The following is a 16,856-nucleotide window of genomic DNA, read 5'->3' as shown; positions in this document are numbered from 1 at the left end:
GACAGTAAGTATGAAAACATAAAAAGAAGTAAAAATTATCTCAAATAATTTTACATTAATAATTCTTACTTAGGGGCACCTAGGTTAAGCGTCTGCCTTCGGCTCAAGTTGTGATTTCAGGGTCCTGGGATCGAGCCCCATACCGGGCTCCCTGCTGAGCAGGGAGTCTGCTTCTCCTTCTCCCTCTGCCCCTTCCTCTGCTCATGCTTTCTTGCTCTCTCAAATAAATAAAATCTTAAAAAAATAATAGTTCTTAATTTTTTTTTAAGATTTTATTTATTCATGAGAGACAGAGAGGCAGAGACATAGGTGGAGGGCAAAGCAGGCTTCCCACGGGATCCAGGGATCCCAACAACTGGCTATTTTTAAGTTCCTGTTTGGTCAAGACATGACTTTTAATTATATGACAGTTAAATTTAAATAAAGTGTTCCTATTCCACAAATGACTGGAAGAGATGGCAGAAATTGTTTACAGTAGAATAATCAGCAATCTTGTTACATTTACATAAATCTAGCATGTTCCTTTAGTGCCTAATATCTAACAGGGCACTATACTTCACATCTTGTGAAACACAGAAGAATAAATTTAATGCTTCTCAGGAGCTTAAAAGCTAGCTAGAAAGACAAGCTCTCCAGAAAAATATATATAAACAAAACCAAGGACTTAACAAATGTGAAGAAAAAAAGAGTAGGAATGGGAGACACTCAGAATATGGAGAGAATGCTAAAGAAAAAGCATTAAGTAAATTTTAGAGGATAAGTTTAAGATGATTAAGTCTCCTCATAATCAAATTTTCACAGTGTTCAAAGAAACAGAAAATATAGAAAACACTCTATATTGTCATTTTAAATTAGCATCCACATACTGGAAATTTTCAAGAATTTATGTAAGACTGCGTATAAGGGAGACAAAACTGAGAAAAGAGCTCAACCCATACCATAACTCATTTCATGGCACAGAGAAGTCTATGTAGGAAACAAGAAAAGTCCCTCACTCAGAGAAAGAGAGGAACATGTAATAAAATGGTAAGACACCTGAGAAAGAGACAATCTCCATCCTAGGAGCATTTTCAAGGAGTTCAGTCAAGTGCCAGAGACCACACAGTGAGGACATCCCACAGCAGTGTTATTCCTAGCTTATCTGTGGCCTGGACAGTGTTCTAAATTAAGCAAGAATACAGCCACGGTTGGCTGCTAATGAGGACAGTCACACAAGCTAAAGAAAGGAGGAGTTACCCTAGCAAAATTAAGCCTGTCAAAGCAAACATAAGGAAATTTGGAGTGCCCTGGTGAACCACTCTGCCATCGTGGACCCAATACGGACTCCTTCCTTCTTTTTCAAAAGCATATGAAGCTAATATGACTTTAAAAAAACCACAGTATATCTTAACTATTACCCTTTCCTCCTTTCATCTAGGTCTGAAAAAACGTGTGTGTGTGGGAGAAGGAGGGTCACATAAAAATTGACATAACTCAACATTCTATGTCAACTCTCAATGGCTTAATAGGCCACTTATATCCTCATCCTAAAGATGAACAATAAATAAATAAACACATGAATAGATTCATTAACTTGAAAAAAGTGGTCCATCTCAGGTATGAGGGCTAATTTTCCTCTATGATACTATTCCTAGAAATAAGGAGAAAAATGTTAAGTTTTTCTAATTATTTCTCAATGAAATTTGGCATCATGAAGACATAAAAAAATTGAATGATCTGAGATACGTTAAGGATATATGATATATAGATATATGATCTGTGACATATATATAAAAAATACAACCATTGTATTTTAAAATGTAATGAAGGCACTGAAAAGAAGATTGATCCTGCTAGATCAGGGTAATCTCCCAGAACTCAGGTGAAGTTTGAAATATGCATCTAAAATAAGAATTATCAATTGAGATACTGAGAACCACTCCATAAAATTCACCATCATACGGTAAGAATTGTTAAAAGGAATACAGCTCAAACATTTTTAAAGACTTAAATTTGCTAAAAGTAGAATACAAATAGGATATAGAATTTCCAAATCATTGGAGGAAAAGAAGAAAAACTTCATCATTACAGCAAATATAAGAAAAGAAAAACAGAAACTATTAGGAAGCATTAACAAAAAAATATAATACACGAATAAGATTGTAAAACAGATTTTAGAGGCTTATCCAAAATGCTAACAATGGTTATCTCAAGGCTTTGGTATTAGAAACCTCCACAAAGAATACAGGTTACTTTTAAATTAAAATATATTTATATATTTTAAAAGCTAGCTCAGACAAAACTAAAAGTATATATCAAAACTGTCTTCAAGAAAACAATACCTCATAGCATATTATTAAAAAAAAAAGTCCATTAAACTTACTGGTTCATAAACTAGACCATCTGCAGATGCAACCATTGTTTCTGCTAAATCCAATACATCTGCTCCAACATCTGCAAAAAAAATTAGAAGTTTACATTCCATGTTCAGAGCTAAACTAGATCTTAATTAACTAACAAATCTAAATGTCTAACAGAAAAATCAAATACATGAAATCATTTTCCCATTCCATTTGTTCAAAAGTTAAAATAGTAGAATTATACAGTTTTGGTAGAAACTATTCAAAAAATCAATAATACTTTTTCTAGTTCTTATTCAGTAAAGAAGATGACTCAATCTCATAGTAAAAAGAATAAAACTTCACTGAACTGCAGAGCTTTGCAAAAAATTGTTAAGAACCTAATCACAACTACTAAATTAAATGGCTGCCAAATGAAATATTAATTATTAAAATTATTTCTAGAAATTAAAAGAAATTTTAAGAGAAAGTTACTGATGACTGTTTAAAAAAAAATCAACAAATAGGAAAAGTTTATTTTGAGAAGGCAAAATTTTAATGGTATTCGATTATCTAAAATAAGGCAAAAGTATGATATATTCAGTAGTAACAAACTCATAGTTTAGATATAAAGTGTTTCTTTACTCTTAAAACCACTACCATAAGGAAAAATAAATGAAAAGAGAAAGAAATTTAAAATTTTTCTGAGATGAAATCTCCCAGAAATTAATCTCCTTAATTAAACTATTTCACACTTTAAAAAATGTTGTCTCGGCTACTGAACTTGTAGTCTCTACATCCCAAGCAGTAATTTAAAAGATATCTTTCATGCAAAAACATCCTCACTTTTGAGAGCAATACTGATTCAAACATTATCTACTTAACATAATAATATTTTCCCACTTTTACCAGTATAATCAAGTGAAGCCAGAGAAGAAAATAGAAAAGGGTAACACATTATCTGGTTAAAAGATTTGGATCCACATTTTAATATGCAGAGTACAGTAAAGGGTGATAAACCAAAAGAGTGAAACAGGATATTTTGTGGAGTATGGGTATAAAACTGGTAACTCTAAACAAGAAAAAAAAGGATATACATAACAACTCTGACTTACAAAAACTTTCAATTTTCTTTTAATTATATTAATGTGAAACTTAAATCTCTCCTTCTCATGGAAAAGAAATGTAAAGAATATCAGCTGGGGAGCAAAACAACTTGCATTATTAAATAACATTACCATAGCATTTTAAGATATCATAAAGGAATAAATAAAGTTAAAACACTACCATTGGTTTTACGTTTTACTAACAATTATTTAAACCATAAATGATACATGGACTTAATAAGTTAAAGGTGCACTTACATTGACACTTCATAGCAACAGTAATATCTATATTGATTCTCAATTTGCTAAAAGACAAAAAAGGAAATATTAGTACCTACCAAGTAATCAAAACATGAGAAATATAAATCAACTGATCCATGAAAATTTGGATTTCAAACAGAGTAAGATACACTGATTAGAACTTGGATAGCATTTTCTTATGGTCAAAACAAAGGCACTTTAAAAATAAAAATTCTATATTTTGCAATTACTCTAAAAGCCTTTCTGATTTCACAGGTTTTTAGCACAGTATCCTTTAATTTAATAGTGGTAACTCAACAATTACTCCAAGCAACTCAGAGAAGTCTATCTCTTTATATAAACCCTATATAGAATATTTTTTTAAGAATGTAAAATTTTCAAAATAAATAGTGAGAAATGACAAGTATTTCTCTTCCATTTATCAAATAAATATTTTGGACATTACGCCTGATGCCCTACAATTATTATCTTTTTTATCCTTTACCATGGACCTATAAAGTAGATAACTTCCCAGTTTTGCAGATAAGCCAGTTGTTTTCAGAGCAGAGTAAATGCCTGGCTGTAGATCCCATAACCACTAAAATGGCATAATGTAAACTAAGTCTGAGTGGCCTAGAATAAATGCACCAAACTGCCAGGAAAAAAAAACCTTTGATGATTACAGTTTTGTGTAGCCTTTTCAAATGCTTTATTTTCAAAGGATCAGTTCAAATCAAATTAATTTTAAAATATCAGAAATAATTAAGCACCATGAATAACAGAATGAGTACAATCAGTATCAGTCCTGTCCTATGCTTCCAATCAAAACTTTTTCACTCTAATAGTTTTTCTCTGGTTTCAATAGGAACTACAGATTTTCAGAGCTTCATATCCTCTTAAAATTGTCTAGAACTCAAACTGTGTTCCAAATAACTGTGGAGTTTAGGCTTAGAAGATGCTGTAGGAACCAGAGAATGAGGCAAAGTAGTCAGGCTTCTGGGCATCCCCATTATGCTTATGGAGTAACCTACATAATACTTCATTTGGAAAAAAAGCAAAAAAGTGATTCATTGGTGCTAAAAATAACAAAATAATAAAAACAACAAATTCTTTGAAAACTAATGGTATCCAGAATAACGTTCATATTACAGATGAAGATACTGAGACCCAAAAGAAAAGAAGTCAGTTGTCTGATTTGCCCATGGTTACATGGCAATTTACAAATATTGATTTACTTAATTCTCATTAATTCCAGGAAGCATGTACTATACCTATTATCCCCATTTTATGAAAAAGGAGACTGAAGCACATCCAAATACAGATTTGGTAACTTCCCTAAAGTCACACAGCTAGTAAATGGCAGAACTGGAATCGGAATTGAGAAGTAAAGGACACTCCTCTCCATCTAGTGCAATCTTAACATTATAAAACTGTTACTTCCAATCATTAAAAAATCAAAATACAAATAAATAAAACATATCTTTTCAAAGAGTTAAAAGTGATATTATTTACAGTAAAATTCTGTTTAGATATAATTTCTAAAAATCTAGTTATAAGCATATACAATGTAGCTTTAAACTGTTTTCCAGCACACGCAAGTAAGATATTTCAAAATCTAAAGAGAAAACAGTTTCAAAACTTTAAATGATTTCTAACATTTCAGCATCTACAAAAAATATATATATTATGTTCTCCTAACCATCATATACAGTACATACTAAATCAAGAAGATCTCTCTTTTAGAATTTAGCCAGTACTGAAATGATTCTAAAATGTTTCACCTAAAGCATGCAATTAAGGAGAATTTTCAGGACTATTTCTTCAGAACTAAAATAAACCAAGTATAAAAGGTTAGAAAAGAATTTTAAAAATATATGCTAACCTTAAAACAATTTGAATCTAAAGGTATTTCAAGAAGAAAAATGAAGTTACCTAGAAAAATCCTTATCTACTTCATATTCGTACTTCATCCATGTATCTTGATATACTGAAAATTCCATTATGGTTAATAAAGCCATAGTGGTAAATGCTATTAGAGAAACTGAGAAATCAAACAAACAAATAAAAAACAGAATTAAAACAATTCTTAAAAAGTAAACAACAGGAAACTATTTTAAGTGAGATTAAAATTAGCAAAGAAAGCCCTTTTATGATTGCCATGTGAATGGATACTACTATAAAAGGTTTTCCTTAAAATGTTCATTATAGACTTCTTTTTAAAGCAGCTCAAAAATGAAGATTTAATGAGCACAAACATGAACACAAACATTTTTCTTTTTTTTTTATAAATTTATTTTTTATTGGTGTTCAATTTGCCAACATATAGAATAACACCCAGTGCTCATCCCATCAGGTGCCCCCCTCAGTGCCCATCACCCATTCAACCCCACCCCCCACCCACCTCCCCTTCCACCACCTCTAGTTCATTTCCCAGAGTTAGGAGTCTCTCATATTCTGTCTCCCTTTCTGGTATTTCCCACTCATTTTTTCTCCTTTCCCCTTTATTCCCTTTCACTATTTTTTATATTCCCCAAATGAATGAGACCATATAATGTTTGTCCTTCTTCGACTGACTTATTTGAACACAAACATTTCTACTACTGAGAAGCATTTTATCTCATCAATATTAAGGGTATCTTGGGCAGCCCATGTGGGTCAGCATTTTTAGCACCGCTTTAAGCCCAGGGCCTAATCCTGGGGACCCGAGATTGAGTCCCATGTTGGCCTCCCTGCATGGAGCCTGCTTCTTCCTCTGCCTGTGTCTCTGCCTCTCTCTCTCTCTGTGTCTCTCATGAATAAATAAAATCTTTAAAAAAAAAGAAATTAAGGGTATCTTTCATTAAGCAGATTTGTCAAATTTTACAAGACACAAAGTTTTTCCTTTCTTCTCTACAGCAATGCCATAGATGATAAATGATGGAAGCATATATCTTAAACAACAAATTTGAAAGCAGTCCCCTCATAATTAAAAATACATCCATACCTGTAGCCCAATCTATAAAAAACAAAACTAGACTAATTCTTAGCTCCTGAGAAGCCATGACAATCTTTGTGCCAGAAACTCAAATAACATCTCCAAATCTCTAATAAAACCCTCATATACTTTGGAATCTCCCAAATACATCACCTCATTTATGAAAGCAAATAGAAGATCTGACAAAAAGAACTATCTTATACTATGACAAAATACACTTAAAGTGGATTGTGCAACAAGAACTTGCACTATTTTCATTGCCAAAAATCACAGATCAGAAATAGTAAGCAACTTTACACATTTTACCAAATGAAATGTCAATCTTATGTGAAATATTCTATTAGCTCTTCATGGGGAAAGAAATACAGTAAATACTATTATAGGCACATACTTTTCTTATATATTTCATATTTTATTTAATGAAAACTTTTATTTGTACCAGGTACTGCATTAAGCATTTTTAAAATATTAATCTACTTAATCACTAAAATAACCTCACCAGATATTGATATTATACCCATTTCATGGAAGAAGAAACTAAAGCATAGGTGGACTAAGTAACTTCCTTAAGTGGTTAGGAATGGTTAGAGGTCGGATTTAAATTCAGAGTCTGGTTCCAGAGTCTGAACTCTTAACTATTACCTCAATGCTGTCTCTCTCCAGTAATGTGAAATTTAAGAATTTCTATTAGAATGTCTAAATTGATTTATTCTTAACCAAAATAGGACCAAAGTCATGAAATAGCTTCTTCCAAGTTCAATTCTATTTATAATTATACATAACTCAAAAGCACCAAAGCAGTAAAATTGGATTAACTTGTTCAGTAATGTTTTAATAAACACTGCTAAATGCATAGACTGCACTGGGTTAGATGCCAAAGAGAATATATATGAAAATAAAATTAAGGCAAATAGTGTGACATGAGGACAGACCAGTCACAAAGTTATTATTCAATTCATTGATGAGTTCTTCATGGCTACATTTCTTCATGTTGTTGACTGGCTCCCTGAGAAGCTGCACTCAGTGAAGGAATTTGAACTGGAGCTGATACTCACCTGTACCCCCACTGGCTGAAGTCTCTACATAGCTGTCAGGAACCTTTGGAAAGGCATCCAACTCTTTCACCAAACTTAAGGTTTTTTTCCGATTCAGTCGCCTCATCTTCAGGAAAACCTTCTTTTTCTTTTTCTTTCATATAGGCATGCTAAGGAATAAATTATGAATAAATGAATACTCTAAAAACAATACAAAGATATCTTTTAATTTTAGATAACTGGCAAATGTTATTGGAACAACTTAATACTTTCATTCCTTCTTGAGGAAAAAGTGTAATGCTTATCTGCACTTCTCCTTTCTCCATCCCACCCTGACAAAAAACACAAAGGCAATTTATACAAAAAAACATATAAAATAGCAAAAAAGTAAAAAGCAATTCACACTTATAATATTTAAACACACAAATAATTTTTCTTCTATTAAATTAGCAAATATGAAAATAACACATTCCCACTAATAGATGACAATGAAATAAATAAAAGAGGTATGCTAATCTCTTGCAAGAATATAAATATTCACCACTCCTCTTCTATGTAAATTCTCTTTTTAGGAATATATCCCAAGGTAATAATCTGGTTGTCACCAAAACTTTATGAGGATAACTCTCAGTATGAGGATAATTCTCATATTGTTAATTTTAAATAGTGTAGAAACAAATGCTGGGTAGGCAATACACGAACTATGGTGAATTAAAAGCTCTGAATGTATGTAAACATTGAAAATCTTACAAAAGAAAACATTTAATGACATGGGAAAATACTCATAATAATTAGTAAAAAAGTAGAAGGTTGCATAAGTCCAGTTTTATGGAAAACAAAAGGAAAGATATACAAAAAACTGATTCAAAGTCTATATGCAAAAATGTCAGAAGTAGAGAATGGGAGGATTTTAACTGTCAAACAAAATTTTGGATTTTCCAAATTATCTATTTTTACAATAAAAACATTATTTAAAAATTGCTTGGTATTCTTTTTTTTTTTTTAATCAGTATGACAACTATATCTAAAATTGGTTACAAAACCATAAAAATAACTGAATTCTCAAATTTTTGAGAAGGACTGGACTAGGACTGGTTTATATAAATAATGCTATAGGTGATACTATAAAGCATTACCAGAAATCAAAGTGGTATTAATAAAATCAACACCCAATAAAATAAATCAAATGGTTGCAAAAATCACTAAAAGAAAAAGAATGTCTCTAGAAGAAAGTCGAATGACTTCTCTGAAAAATGGGTAGGATTAATATGGAAAGAATAGGCCATAGAAGGCATTTGTGAACAAAAAAGAGTCAGAGAAATAAAAACTGGCAGTGATCATGAACACCCAAGAGACCAGTCCCTAACCAGGGGTACTATTAATCCATAAGGGGGCTACTGCTCTAAAGTGAAACTGGGTGCCTTATTATGTTGATTTCATTTGCCATTAAAAATGTCCAACTAACTTCTACTTCCTATTCCATATGCACAACATGGCCTTCAGATTAAACTTTTGCTTCTCATATGTATGTTTTTCTTAAGGAAAAATGAGACATGCAGACATGACAGCTGAGTTTCTGATCCCCATGACAATTATAAAACCAGTATTCTCATTTGTAAATTAAGCTTCTGAGTGTTTATAGGCATAGGCTGTGCTGCCTAAGTTCGTTCAACTCAGAGTAATCAAATTTCTTTTCTGTACCTGTTTAGTGGTAAGTACACCAAGACTGATCCTTCTTCAATCTTTCAAGTTCTACTCATTCTTATTGGAATTAAATATTAAATATGCTCAAACCTCTTATCTTTAGAACAAAGTTTTACATTTAAGATCAAGTCCAACTCCAACTATAGATCCGTGGAGGCTTAGCTAGAAGCCAAATTTAAAAGAATGAATTGTTTAGACACTTGGCTGGCTCAGTCAATAGAGCTTGTGGCTCCATCTCAGGGTGGTGAGTTTGAGGCCCATGTTGGGGGTAGAGTTTACTTTAAAAAAAAAAAAAAAAAAAAGAATAGTCCCCATTTGTACACTATGACTACATCCTCACTACATGCTCACCTCTTAACTAAATTTGCTCTAAGCTAGGTCATTAACAACTTCTTTAGTACAAAATCCTATGGACACTTTTTAGTGTTTTTTAGTGTTTAATTCTGTCTCTGAAAAAAAAAAAACCAGCTTATGATTTCTTAAAATAGCATCTTACCTTGGCTTAAGTGATACCACACTTCTGATTTTCATTTATCTCAAAGACCTTCTTTTGCTTACTGTGCAGATTCTTCCTTTCAGATTGTGCACTAAGTGCTCCCTCCCAACCCCCACATTTTCTCCCAGTGATCTCCCACTCCTACAATTTTCATCTACATGCTATTTCCTCTCAAATCTTTATTCCCAGTACAAATCTCTCTGCAGACATATATGTCTTTTTCTTTCTATGATATCTTCATTGGGTCATTCCAAAGAGAATTCAGAATCAATCACTTTTTTAACTTCTCCAGTATAATGTTAGAGCAGGAATCTATCTAATTGACCTGCATATCTCCAACACATGGCACAGAGACATTCAATAAATACTAAGGGAAAAATAGAAGGATGGAAGGGAGGAAGGGAGGGAAGATGGAAGGAAGGAAATTTCTCCAGAAATACCCATGACAGCACAACGTTCTAATTAAAACAGTTATGTAACTAAATATATAAAAAAATAAGATCCACAAGGAGAAGAATTTTTTTTTCATTCTAGTAGTCCTAGTACTCAGAACAGTAGCTGACACATAAGAAGTATAGATAGCATTGCTGAGTAAATGAATAAAACTGAATTTTACTCCTAAACTTTATTTTTATAAGCTTTATAAATGCTTTCTTTTAAATTGTAAGTTTTACAAACCTTCTAACAATTCATATGGCTTATTCAGCACTCCTTCCCCTTGGCTGCTTCCCAGCTTCTATCTAGCATCTTCCGTTCTTATTTTTCACAATTACTCTTCTAGAATAGAGCACTTTGCCACACTGTCACTCCTGACCCATTCCTGTTAGATCAGCACTAACTTAACACCCAAGAAATCCAATCCATCTCCAATACTTGTCACTCTATAGAGCCACTTTTTCGATATGAACAAGTTATCTAATAACTTCTAAATATTTCTAAAAGTATCCTTTTACCTGCTCTCTTCAGAAACTTGACATTTTCCTGGTGGTAATTCCCTTCAAATCCTTACTCCGTTTTTGAGACTCATCAGGTAAAGCAGCACATGTTTTATTATGATTTCTCAACCATCTCTTCCCATTCCAAGTCTACTTCTAATAATAATAAACACATAAACTACACAGAATTAGAGCTTTCATACTATGTATTAAGTATTTCCTAAAGCACTTTACATATTTATTCATTGAATCCTCTATGACTCTGAAACTGATACTATTTTATTCTCATTTATAGAAAAGGAAAATGAGGCACAGAACAGTCAAGTAATTTTTGCAGGACCACACAGCAAGTGATAGAACCTGGATTGAATCCCAAATCCATGCTCCAAATCACCATGTACACTGATACTTCAGTACTTGTGATCATCTTCTATTAACACCTGGATATATTTAAAATTTCCTTAATGACTCTAGCACCTGGATTATTCAATATGCTTCTCTTCTTTCCCATTCCATCACAATGCTTTGCAAGTCACAACCCTATGACACTCATCCTATGGCATTCATTCACAATGATAACACTTTTACCATGCAAGTGTAACAGATTTTCTATGCCAGTGACTTCCATCTATGCAAAGCCACACACAAGATCATGTTTTGGCTCCTCTTAACTTTTAAAACTGTTTCATCTCTAAAATCTAAAATAGTAATTTTCCTCTCTGAGCAGAACCAATTATCCTTCCAGGTCTTTAATTTCCTAACCAGGATAGAATTTTTCTTCATTTTCCCTTTGTTTCCAATCTCTCGGACCTCGCCCAGTTATCCAGTTCCACTGTTCCCATTCCCACTTTATATGCTTGGTCAGCCATTTTTAAAAATGTATTTAGAAATATCCTAGATCTGAGCACCTGGGTGGCTCAGTTGGTTAAGCATCCAACTGTCGGTTTCCGCTCAGGTCATGATCTCAGCTTTGTGAGATGGAGCCCCGCACTGGGCTCTATGCTCAGCAAGGAGTCTGCTTGAGATTCTTTCTCTCCCATTCCCTCTGCTCCTCCACCCCCCCCCCCCCCCCCCGGTCAACTTGTGCTCTCTTTCTCTCTCAAATTTTTAAAAAGAAGAAATACCCTAGATCACTAGTTTCCAGAAGTCAGTGCCATTCTCCTATAAACTTTTCTTTTCTGAACCTTACTTTAAAAACCAAGAACAATATAGGAAACTTATCTTGTATCTGAGACTATTTCCTGCCTTTATTTATGTGTGTCAAAATGTGTGTCCTTTCTTTTATGAAATGATAAAAGTAGATAACCAGATTTTGTTTGTTTTGATTTTTGGATTAAAAACTGCAATTCTGGGATCCCTGGGTGGCTCAGCGGTTTAGCGCCTGCCTTTGGCCCAGGGCATGATCCTGGAGACCCAGGATCGAGTCCCACATCAGTCTCCTTGCATGGAGCCTGCTTCTCCCTCTGCCTGTGTCTCTGCCACTCTCTCCCTGTGTCTCTCATGAATAAATAAATAAAATCTTTTTTAAAAAATAAAAAATAAAAACTGCAATTCTACATCAGTCCTCAAATCCAGCGCTGCCCACCTACCCACCCCACCCCTGCTGCTTATTTTGTGTACTTCCACAAAATCTAAAAATTTAGGAGCCAATGCATTTGATTCCTTTGTCCAGTGGTTGGTGCTGCCCTTCATACTTTCTGAATCTCCAGAAATATAGCTGTTTTCTTCAATTTCTCCCCAAAATTGTCATGTATATTATTAAGAAGCAAAACAAACAAAAGTCCAGGAAGTCACTGATAACAGTTGAGACTAAGACAATGCTTTGAAAAACAGCCCAAGAAACAAGAAACCACCTTTCATGCTGGAACACAGATACACATTATCAACACTCAATCTAAATAATGTCATACAGCCCGTATTTCCTCACTGCATCCATTTAAATATAATGAGATTATCAGACTCTTTGACAAATTAAAACACAGAATTTGTGGCACCTTTTTAGTCTGCTTAAGTTTAACTACTTCTCCAAACAAAAATGGGGAAACATTTTTACTCCTGCTATCCACATTTTATGAACTAACTTCTATTTTTAATGTATATTTGGCAATATAAGAAATATTTAATTAATATATATGATCATGTTGTGGTCTGAAGTGTGTCCCTTAAAAGGATCAATGAAGTCTTAATCCTGGTGTCTGTGAATGGGCCTTATTTGGAAATACTTGGGTCTTTGAAGATGTAATTAGTTAAGTTGAGATCATACTGGATATTAGGGTAGCCCTCAGTCCAGTGACTGATGTTCTTATAAGAAGGCCATGTGAAGACACACAACCAGGAGAAAATGCCATGTGAAGACAGAAGTAGAGATACAGGTATGTATCTACAGACCAAGGAGAGCCAGGGATTACTCAGATGCTACAAGAGACAAGGAAGGATTCTTTCCTAGAGCCATTAGAGGTACATGGCTCTGCCAACACCTTGATTTCAGCCTGCAAGCCTCCAGAACTGTGAGAGAATACATGTTGATGTTTTTAAGTCATCCAGTTTACGGTAATTTGTTATAGCAACCCTATGAAACTCATACAGGCCATTAATAAGAATGAGAAAGGACACAGAACAGGTATTATCCAGGCCACCAATGAACTTCAGAAACAAAAAGCAAAACAATTTATCCGTAATTTGAAATTACTTGATTATATTGCATTAGAATACTTTAAAATTTTATGATGAAAGATAACTTAGTTCACTTGACAAATATTAGATATACCCCCAAAAGTACTTACTCTTTTCACTTTAAATCTTAGACTTTTTACAAGAGTTCGTGTTGTTTTTAAAACTGTTTACCCCAACATAATTCATGGTTATGAATGTTTATAACCTTCTAAGTGATTTTTTTTTAAAGGTATACTTGGAAGCTGAGTAAGATGGTATAAATATGAGTTTTGTGATAAAAAAAAAACAAAAAAAACCAAAAAAACCTAGGTTAATATCTAGTCAATTACTACCTATATGACAAATTTGGAAAGATCGTCAACATTATAGAATCCTCTGTTATATTTTACTTTAAAGGGGGGGAGGGAGGTATAATGGCTACCTCACAGTTTCTAACAAAGGTAAAAATCATTTGGTAAACGTTTCTCATTCTCAAAAGAAATGCCAAGATTTGTAAGATATTTGAAAGTCTTTAAGGAAAGTGGGATAGTACCTGACATTAGTTAATAATATCATGAATAGACTGAGGATGATAGGAATTGATAGAAAGGCTGAGAGGCTGTGGAGTGACGGCAACAAAATTTTGGAAGTGCCTATCGGCACAAATATAATCCTCCTCAAATAACAGCTTGACTGTACTAACTATTCAATAGAATTGTACAAAATTGAAGTGGAAAAGGTCAGGGACACATGAAATGCATTTATAATAGAATGAATGTCTCCAAATGCAAGGAGAATGGGTTAACAAGGCTCCTAGAGCAGAACTGACCTAGACTATAATAAGATTGTATGGAGTAGTAGAAAGGAGAAATTTGTGCCTTTTAGTAATTGAGAGGATAACAGCTTAAGAAAGCAAGCCATTGGAAGATGGAGTTTAAAGATATATTAACCATATAAAGGAAGAGTGTTTAATCACTTTTGAGATGAAAAAGAAATTATTTTTAAAAGTGTCTTCTTCAGCCTGTATTTGACTAAGTACCAAGGCAACATCTTGTAACTACAGAAGTTAGGAAATAATTTTAAAATAACAAGAGATAATATTTAAGGCATGCTAACTGTATGATAGGCATTGTTCTAAGTGTTTTTGCATGTGTTAACTCAATCATCATCTACCACCTTATGAATTAGATGTTATTATCATTATTCCCATTTCGAAGATAAGGAAACTAAGACACCAAGAGGTTAATTAGCCCATCATGACACTAAAAGGCAGAATCAGAATATATCCTGAAAAACAGTTAAATACGATGTGTTAGCTGGCAGACTGCCTAAACGTAACTACCATTAAAAGTAAGTTTCACGGGATCCCTGGGTGGCGCAGCGGTTTGGCGCCTGCCTTTGGCCCAGGGCGCGATCCTGGAGACCCGGGATCGAGTCCCGCGTCGGGCTCTCGGTGCATGGAGCCTGCTTCTCCCTCTGCCTGTGTCTCTGCCTCTCTCTCTCTCTCTCTGTGACTATCATAAATAAATACAAAAAAAAAAAAAATTAAAAAAAAAAAAAAAGTAAGTTTCACTGGGGCCCCTGGATGGCTCCGTGGTTGAGCATCCGCCTTTGGCTCAGGCCGTGATCCTGGGGTCCTGGGATCGAGTCCCGCATCGGGATCGATCCCCGCAGGGAGCCGGCTTCTGCCTCTGCCTGTCTCTGCCTCTCTCTCTCGAATAAATAAAATCTTTTTTTTAAAAAAATAGTAAGTTTCACTATTTCTTCCAATCAAACCATTAACCCCGGGGATCCCCGGGTGGCTCAGCGGTTTGACGCCTGCCTTTGGCCCAGGGCGTGATCCTGGAGTCCTGGGATCGAGTCGCACGTCGGGCTCCCGGTGCATGGAGCCTGCTTCTCCCTCTGCCTGTGTCTCTCTCTCTCTGTGTGACTCTCATGAATAAATAAATAAAATATTTTTAAAAATAAAAAATAAAAATAAATAAACCATTAACCCCTAAAGAAAATAAATTTATATATTTTTATAACTTTTTTTTTAATTTTCCGGACTAAGCCTGATTTCTTCTGAGAGATCTTTCAAGCTTGATACCTTTTTATAATCTATACCCTCAAGCCATTGCAACTCGGTTGTGTACTAAAGTTTATCATCAAAAAACAAAACTCCTCTCCTCCCCCTTTCCCCAAAACCATGACTTTTTTTTTTTTTCTAATGTGTTTCCACTAGGAGAACCGGATAATTGCATCAATTCAAAGATATCGATAAACAAAACAAGCACACTCCTGAACTCTTCAGTGAACAAGCCCCACTCGTTCTTTTAATGATACATTGAAATATACCATCAGAGTTTAATGTATCAGGCTGGGCAATCACTTAAAACGCAGCCTCAAACAAATGAATAAATCTTGTTTTTAAATGTGTCTTTAACTGTTTCCGAAAGCCAATCTCGCAACATTTTAACCGATATTTCGTTAAGTTTGCGTTAAGTAAGTCTCCAGGGTACTAAATCCTAAATATAAAAGTTCCTTAAACACGTTTTCTCAAACAATGCCCTATCAACTCTCGATTACCTATACCCAAGGGTATTAGCTACCACGAAGCGACAAGTTACCTTCGGAAGGTGTCTGAACCCTCGAGGGTTTACGAAAAGTAGTGACAGGCAGACCGGTCTCTCCTACAGCATCTCGCCAGCCCTGCCCCTCTCTCGTTTCCCCAAGCGCCGTGCGAAAACTCTTCCAGGCGAGGCCAAGACCTCGGTCTTTCTTAAAGAGAGCAACTTGCTGCCAAGAATTTGGTGTTTGCCTGAATGGGGGGGGTGGGGGGGGTGGGAGCCAAACCCCCGGGAGGATGCGGACAAGATCCAGGTGGTCTCACAACACGGGCACCAGGGGAGCCCCCGGGGCACCGGACACCGGGAGCAGCGATGGGTCAGGGCCAGCAGCTCTCAGGAACCACTTCAACTCCTCCAAGTTGCAAGACAGGGCGGAGACCCCGGACCGCGAAGAGGGGCGCTCCCGGGCGCAGCGCTGCCCAGGGTCCTGCCAGTAACGCCCCCGGGGGAGGTGGAGCGGCTCCCCAGCCCGGCCCGGCCCTCTCCCCTAGGAGAATGATAAAGACAGGGAGCACGTCCCGTGACAGATTCTCAGCCCCCTTCACCACACTCACGCCCTGTACAGCCCTGGAACCATCGGGAGGACAGCACCCGGCGCGGTTTCAGTATTTTACCTTGTGTTACGGCATCAGCCGACCGCCATGTTTCACAGAAGCCCGGGTCGCCCGGGCTCCCGTTTACCCGAAAATATCGCGAGAACCGAAGCGACAACCAGCGCCGCGAACGTCAGCTGGGAGACAATGTAGAGTTCTCGCGATATGCGCGCTGCCTACGAAGGGCTTTGTGAA

The 16,856-nt window shown here is 35.3% G+C and overlaps 1 protein-coding gene across 2 annotated transcripts in view; it reads right to left on the bottom strand.

The window, feature by feature from the left end:
• ERGIC2 (ERGIC and golgi 2) overlaps positions 1 to 16,828 on the bottom strand; it is a 40,210-nt gene extending 23,382 nt beyond the window's left edge. Inside the window, exons 1-5 of one of the 2 annotated variants that reach the window (XM_025995032.2) lie at positions 16,683 to 16,828; positions 7,694 to 7,842; positions 5,597 to 5,705; positions 3,683 to 3,729; positions 2,363 to 2,433 (exon numbers count right to left, since the gene is read on the bottom strand). In XM_025995032.2, coding sequence (XP_025850817.1) covers positions 2,363 to 2,433; positions 3,683 to 3,729; positions 5,597 to 5,705; positions 7,694 to 7,799 — 333 coding nt within the window. In that variant the 5' untranslated portion in view covers positions 7,800 to 7,842; positions 16,683 to 16,828. Of the gene's footprint in view, positions 1 to 2,362; positions 2,434 to 3,682; positions 3,730 to 5,596; positions 5,706 to 7,693; positions 7,843 to 16,068; positions 16,655 to 16,682 lie in introns of those variants that run through there. The other variant, XM_072765659.1, reaches the window with a different exon arrangement.
• Between the last annotated feature and the right edge of the window lie 28 nt (positions 16,829 to 16,856).

Source organism: Vulpes vulpes, chromosome 8 (genome assembly GCF_048418805.1).
Source record: "Vulpes vulpes isolate BD-2025 chromosome 8, VulVul3, whole genome shotgun sequence".
NCBI classification, from domain to species: domain Eukaryota; kingdom Metazoa; phylum Chordata; class Mammalia; order Carnivora; family Canidae; genus Vulpes; species Vulpes vulpes.
This window is presented reverse-complemented; position numbering and strand designations above follow the sequence as displayed.